The sequence below is a fragment of the Miscanthus floridulus genome, unplaced genomic scaffold (assembly GCF_019320115.1).
Source record: "Miscanthus floridulus cultivar M001 unplaced genomic scaffold, ASM1932011v1 fs_473_1_2, whole genome shotgun sequence".
NCBI lineage: Eukaryota > Viridiplantae > Streptophyta > Magnoliopsida > Poales > Poaceae > Miscanthus > Miscanthus floridulus.
The window spans coordinates 44935-52444 of NW_027096798.1; the positions used below are offsets into that span (position 1 = coordinate 44935).

The 7510-nt window shown below is 45.5% G+C and overlaps 1 protein-coding gene across 3 annotated transcripts; it reads right to left on the reverse strand.

Annotated features, from left to right (window-relative positions):
• On the reverse strand, positions 1-2143 carry LOC136531894 (anthranilate O-methyltransferase 2-like). Of its 3 annotated transcripts, none has more exons than XM_066524556.1 (4): positions 1999-2143; positions 1198-1902; positions 667-1076; positions 1-538 (listed from the first exon to the last, which is right to left on the reverse strand). In XM_066524556.1, the coding sequence occupies exons 1-3, from the start codon at positions 2071-2073 to the stop codon at positions 684-686; spliced, it is 1173 nt and encodes a 390-aa protein (XP_066380653.1). In that variant the 5' UTR covers positions 2074-2143; the 3' UTR covers positions 1-538; positions 667-683. The 3 variants fall into 3 exon arrangements, with proteins under 3 accessions (XP_066380653.1, XP_066380651.1, XP_066380652.1); XM_066524555.1 differs by having other exon boundaries at positions 3-251; XM_066524554.1 differs by having other exon boundaries at positions 2-1076.
• Positions 2144-7510: the final 5367 nt, after the last annotated feature.

Here is a 7510-nt window from a genome sequence, read left to right on the forward strand (position 1 = left end):
TGCATTATATATCACAAGCACACACATATTTAATAAATCCATCGAAAATCCATCACAAATGCACCAAAGTTCAACATCACAAGTTTATTTTTACAAGTTCAACATCACAAAGTTCAACATCCCTACTGCAGCGACGGAGACTACAGGTGTGGCCCCCCGGACTGCGATGAAGGACCGAACTGCGGCGAAGGGTTGACGCGATCAGCCGCCGGTGACACGGTAGCGGGATTATTTGAACCCGTCGATGAAGGCTGCACAAAAGAGAAGAGATTGCATGTGTTAGACTCAAAATTAAAAATTTCGGTAGCACCTCCCCTGCACGGGGAGGTTTCCAACCTGCAAGAAACAACGGCAAAAAGGCCGACAATCACAACGGCACGAAGGCCGAAAATCATAACGGCACGAAGGTCGACAATCCCAACGGCACGAACGCATTAAACTTTCATACTCACAGGAGTGAAGTGTCTATTTCCATTTACCATTACCATTACAGTACATATTTAACCAGATCGCCTTGTGGAAACATTGGACCTGCATACTACAACATCCAAAGCAAAGTAGTAGTGAAAATTAAATGTTCGGCCGCTAATCGTACCCTGTCTACCTGAACTACTTTATTTCTTATATTAATTCTGCATGCTTATAGTACTACTAGTAATAACTAACCTGAATAATACATGTCACTAGCTGGCTTGGTTCTTTGTTGCACAACTAATCGCCTTCAGGGAAACGACGATGACAGGGTACTTGGTCTTCACTTTCTGGAGGTGCACTGCGACGTTCTTGGCATACAGCTCGAAGAGATCGTCTTGTACGTGCTCGCCGAAGTGGTGCGCGATGAGGGGCCCGATCACGGCCCTGATGGACTTAGCGACGTTGACGCCGCTCTGGACGTCATCGAGCACGAGGTCGCCGTCGTCCTCCGTATCGTCGTGCGGATCCCAATTGGACTCAAAGAGCTGGATGTGGGTGATGTCGAATGCCTGGCTCTGCCTAATCACGTCCCTCACTTCGTCCACCGACGGGGCGTAGAACGGCAGGTTGAAGGAGTCCAGTTTCTCCTTCTCCACACGGCCCTGTGCCATGGTGCCATGCATGCAAATGCAATACATCAGCTTGCTAGGGTTCATCGGTTCAGTTCAGGATTTCCTTTGATGGATGATGTTGCACAAGACAGGAGAAGAAAACAGAGCAGACCTCTTTGACGAGGGACTGAAGAGCCTGCCCGAGGAGGCCCCACATGTAGCTGACCTCGCCACGGAGCACGTCCTTGTTCTTCCTGCCGAGGAACGCCAGCACCATCTGGCCACCGGACACGAGCTCCCTGTGGCGCAGCCTGAGGAACAGCGAGAAGTCCTCCTGGAACTGCCTCCGGTACAGCGCCACCACCGCCGGCGGCGTGGTCTCCCAGATGTACATGTTGCCCTCGTTGAGGACAGCGCCTCCCGCGAGCTCGTCGGGGACCTTGGAGCGCCACATGAGGCAGTAGGAGGAGTGGAAGAGGTGCACGCAGCGGTCCGGGAACAGCCGGGTGTAGAAGGAGCCCGGCAGCCCGGCGACGTAGTACGGCGGCAGCGCGTCCCCCTTGTCCTTGACGGCCAGCTTCTTGAACAGCTCCAGCGACTGGAACACGAGGTTGAAGTCGTTCCCGGGCAGGTCGTTCAGGAAGAACTGCACGTGCGTCGCCGGGGGCTGGCTGCAGCCGGCGGCGGCCATCGCCAGATCCTCTCGGCGGTCGGCGACCGCTCCGAGCACCTCGGAGACGACGAGCAGCGTGTTGGGCCCCGACGAGCAGCCGAGGTCCGCGACGACCATGGCACCGCCGCTGGAGGTAAGCGACGACGCGTGCGCCGCCGCCACAGCCTTGTGTAGCACCGACCTCGTCTTCAGTATGGACTTCTCCTGAGGAACATGTATAAGCGAGTGTTGAGACGAATGCAACATGAGCAGATCGGCAGAGACATGCATGATGTAGAAGAAGAAGCACAGGTACAGTACCTGAAGCCTGGAGTTGGAGGCGTAGCTGTCCTCGCCGTCGCCCCGGCTCATGTGGAGGTCGCGCTCTACCTTCATGGCTACTAGCTTCACTAACGCCAGGTGCTGTTTTCTGATGAGTGAGAAGCTTGCTTGCTTATCACTCTGCTGTGGTAGTTTGCATTGCAGAGCAGGAGAGGGAGGGGGCTTCTCAATTTATAGGCCCAGCCTGCCAATCAGCACTCATGAGCACAAGCTGAATATTAACACTGATCTGCTGCACTTAACTAACCCAAACTGACGTTGCTTTAGGGTTTAGCTTTTCTGTCCCGGTGTCCATCCTACGTGTCTGGCGTTCAAATCACAGACGCAGCTTCGTCATGCCTTCCATTAATCACCTGGACCCCTTTCTCGTTGGACGTTGGTGGTGTCTCAGTTCCAACCCAATCATATCATTATCATATATTTACCAGCATGTGCATATTAGTCACAAACTCAAAAAATATTTTATATATGACGATCAATAGAATCCACACAGGCGTGTTTAATGTGCAGTTCCTTGCCGTCGTATAGTAAATGTACATGTCGCAACGCGTTGACGAGCCGTGTGTGAACAGGAAATGGCATTGGTCCTTTAGGACTGACCATAATCGGGCGACCAATCTGAACCACTTATAATAAGATAAAGTGGTGGTGTGATGCAGATGTTAAACAGAGAAGCGATTTTTTTTCAAGTGCATTTCCTTTACTTACCATAATGCCCTTATACGTCCCTCTCTACGATCCCTTATTGGCCCGGGCTCACAAACCATATATAGCAATGGTACAAAGTATGATTCCAAGCACACGCATCAAGAGCAGGTATTACATCCCTTCCCTATCCCATCGAGAAAGAGAATTAACGAATCGTAAGGTAGACAGGGAGAGAAATGCAAGGTCAGAGGCCACTCTTTCCTCCGGGTTTTCGCGAGAGAACCAAATCTAAGTCGGTGAAGATCATGATTTGGACTGGCGTAGCAGTTCCAATATGTATTGAAACAAATGACACGATTGTTGGACAAATCTCTAAGCCGCAAATCGTCTAGGTACGGTGACATGTGATGAAATAAGTAAATTATGTTACAACGTACATGCACATTTCTATAGAAAAGAAAAAAAAGACTAATGAACAGCTGTGTGGTTTCTAAAAAAAAAATCCCCCGCAAACACCAGTAACAGTATATATTGAATGATAGGTATACATATTGAACAGTAGCAAAGGCTCTCATCAGCTTCTTGGAATTTTAGATGCATGGATAGTGGACGTGTTTTTTTTCACTAAACGGTGAACTACGCCTAAAAACACTTGAACAGCATGTTTTGTTTAGAACTCTTTTACAGTGGTGGGGTACTTTTTGTTCCTCTTGGTTCCTAAGCAATTAATTAGCGCTAATAAATTTATGAGTGAAAGGTTAGTATTGTAATTGCGGCCCCCCTCCCTCTCCCACGCAACAGCCCACGCACGAACCCCCAGCCCGCCGTAGCCCGAGCCGGCGCTGCCACTCCCATGCCCTTGCTCGGCGCCGCCGCCGTCGCCTGCCGCCACCGTCGCACGAGAGGCCGGTCGGAGGCAGTCGGTCCTCTCTCCTCCCCGACGCCCCCGCCAAACGCGAGCGGCTCCTGCGCCCTTGCCTAGCGCAGAGGCAATACAGCATCGTGTACGAGTTCGCCTCCGACGACATCCCCTATCAGATTTTACCAGCCCTCGCTGTCGCGTGGCACCGCCGCCGGCGGCCGGCCGTCGCTCTCCCTCCTCCTTGGCGCACCCGCCTGATGCGAGCAGCCCCAAGGCCAAGGTTCGACAGACACGCATGAACTCATCCTCATCGTTTGATTTTTTTTGTTGGCCTTCCGTCCGATTTCTTTATTTATGATTTCTTTTGTTTTTTCCTTTGCATCCGTGACCCTCTTAGGTGATTTTTTCCATTGACTTTTTTTATAAAAATAATTATTATGGACCTTTCAACTATTGATTTTCTCTAAGACAAATTTTCTACTATCAAGTTGTTAACGTAAGTTTGATCAGAAACATATTCTTATTGAAACCTGGTTTAGCAGGTGATTCAACTAATCAAAATGTGGATAGAAAACTTAAATAGTTTATTGTCTAATCTAATCTAAATAAATGTATATATGCGATAAGCGACGAGGCTAGCATGTGAAAACTCAAGTAAGTTTTCCTTTATAATCATAAGTATTGTAAACATGTCAGCAACACATACTCCTTGTTAAAATAAATTATAGCTTTTAAATTTTATAAATGGTGAAACATAAATAATACCACCCTATAGATCGTCTTTGATATTATAGGTACATAGTTTTTGCTATACACGTAGATATACGAAATGTTAGATACATAGTAAAAGTAATATATCCAGAGAAGACAACAAATAACATGTAAGTGGCAACGTACAGACATATTTAGTAGTCTAATATTAAAGGGAGAAAAGTTTCTTCATATGTCATTCCTCGTAACCATCCGATGGGAATCTGATGGATCCAATATCTCTTGTACCCGTACGGGTTGGTGTCAAACAACGGTGTGTAGTCCGATACTCTGATTCCAAAATGAATTGGAATACAAGGCGTTTTTCTAGTCCCTCACTCTTTCCCATGCCTATATGGATTAGAGAAGAGTGTTACGTCATTCGGACAAAGTCCGATTCCAAACAAACGCTTGACGTGATTAATTATTGGACAAGTCTCTAAGGCCCAAGTGTGTGTGTGTCTATATATATATATATATATATATATATATATATATATATATATATATATATATATATATATATATATATATATATATATATATATATATATATATGCCTGTTAGAGCAGTACACATGCAGACATACAGTACATAATTGATCTCAAGACGAATCGAAACACATGACATGATCGTTAAATAAATAAATCTCCTTCGTCTAGGTGAGGTCACACAACAAATTACACATTGTCTGCTGTAACACATGGACGTGTTTGATAGTCTATATATACCGTGTTATAGAATGAACAAAAGAAGAGACCACAAAGACAAATATATAATTAGATCGGTTAAGTATGTACTTGTAGTACATATGCTTGTCTAAGAGACTAGTAAGACCATGTGTGGAAGCATGTACGGATGGATGAACAGGTAATACTAGTAGCCAGGACCATTTGGTTACACACGCAAAAGGTACGTACGGGAGTACTAGATAGAGTACATGTATACTGGCGATGCATGAGCGGGTGTACGTTTTACATGTGTATCGGTAAGGTGTTAATCATGCATTTAATTATGTGCGTGCCGTGTGGTTGCCTTTGCTTGACACCGAGTGATGATGAGCGTGAGCGGCACTACGGTATACCCAATTCACTTCATCATTTAAGTCAGCCGATGCTATTTTGTTGTGAGAAAAAAATACTATATTATAGCTGATAAGCATGGCTAATAAAATAAACGAACAGGTTAGTCGTAGTCGTAGGTATAGCATCAGACGCATCACCAGGCACCCAACCCAGCCGCTTTCACGTACGTGTTCCAACAGGCACCTAGGCACCTAGCCTTCCAGCGTGTCTGCGCACGACGGAGACCGGCGCTGTACCTGCGACGTCCTCGTCCTCGTCCTACGACGTTTTAGGGCACGTAAAACAGACGCCGGAGTACCGTCTGTAGATGTATATTTGCAAAAAACACCTCCTCTCGTGACATTGAATGAAGCGAGAAAGGAAAGCCGTCCTCTGGTGAGGCGACGGCAGCGGCGCGTGCTCCGAGGCTAACACGACGGTAGAAGCGCCGTTGTACGGGACGTCGTCTCCCAGTGGCGCGCGTGGGGATCTACCTGCGGCCAAACTTGGCGTGAGTTCCTCTTGTTCCGCGCGCGCTGAGTTCTTCTCCATTGCCCTGTCGATTCGCAACAGCAACTCCTTCCCTCCCCAAATCTGCAGCGACCATGAGACAGCGGCGGCGCATGAGCAGATGGTCGATCTGACTACGGCTTCCTCCACCAGCGAGTTCTATAGTCATCAATCTTGTTGTTCTATTCCATGACGGAAAGAACTGTTCTGACGAGATATGAATTGTTATTCCCGTGTTAGTTCTAAGATCTTTTTTTTTTTTTTGCTGTCTCAAAACTATTCTGCTGGAAAACTTCTTGTGATTCTTGGTGTTGAGTGGCAGAATATTTTTCTTTGTTCTTGCAACCAGTTAGATTTCAGAAAAATATTGATCATTGATGTGTGCTCTGTGCCTGCCGTGCTGTTTAATGGACGAGCAAGGTCACACCTATGTCACCTTGCCGTTTTCCTATAGAAAAACAAAAGAAGAAATACACCTAGAATACAATTATACGTACCCTATACAGGCAACAAGCAAGTGAACCATACATCTCTCGATGCTATATTTGGTTTATGATGAGGAAGAAGACGTATGTTATATTTGATTTATGATGAAATACATTATATTACATTATATATATAATATATATGATTTACTTTGAAGGATTTGTTTTGCACCAATTAGCAACAAAATGGTATATATGATTGATATTTATAAGTGATTATGGCAACATGCAAGCATTGAACAGTTTGTGGACGGTTAAATAGATAGCAGCTTTGTGTGGGTCATACGAGCTGTCTGTTCAACCGTCTGTATTGTAAATACCAAGAACTTATAGATAACTGTTGTCTCTCTGTTGTACATGCTCTTAAGCAGCGGGCGGCGACGGCGCTAATTAATTGCATTCTTTAATAAAAAATAGTCCCGCAGCTGATTAAAAAAAAGTTCCGCAGCGTGCGACGACCTAGTACTTGGATCTACTGCTCTGCTGGTCGTGTGTGTGTCTGATGATGCACGTACACGATAGTACGCATGATGCGGATGCCGTCGTCACCGCTGCAACGCCAGCAAAATGACGCGGCCTCAGCTCGATCGCCCGGCGAAATCAATGAGCTATTAGGGCCGCGTTTAGTTGGTGGCCAAAGTTGGCGCCGCCGGAAACAGAGGACACTGTAGTATACTGCAGCATTTTGTTTGTATTTAATAATAATTGTTCAATCGTTGACTAATTAGGCTCAAAACGTTCGTCTCGAAAGTACAACCAAACTGTGCAATTAGTTTTTGATTTCATCAACATTTAGTACTCCATGCATGTACCGCAAGTTTGATGTGACGGAGAATCTTCTTTTTGCATAGTGTTAAAGTTGGAAATTTGGTGGAACTAAACGTGGCCTAGCTTCTCCGACCACAACACTTAAAATACTAGACCTATTCATTTTTTGAGTAACACTACAGGCAAAAGATTCAATACCTATTCGATATCTTCTTTAACAATCAGATCCAAAATAGAACCATTTATGCAAATGAATTTCTAAGAGAGAAAATATCTATATTTGGGTTATACCTCTAAGACAATCCATACTACGTCTTTTATATAGGTACTTTATTAAAGATTGATTTTAGATCTCTTGCTACTCATTCTAGGTTTAGGTTTGGGTGTGAGAGACAGTCTTAGTC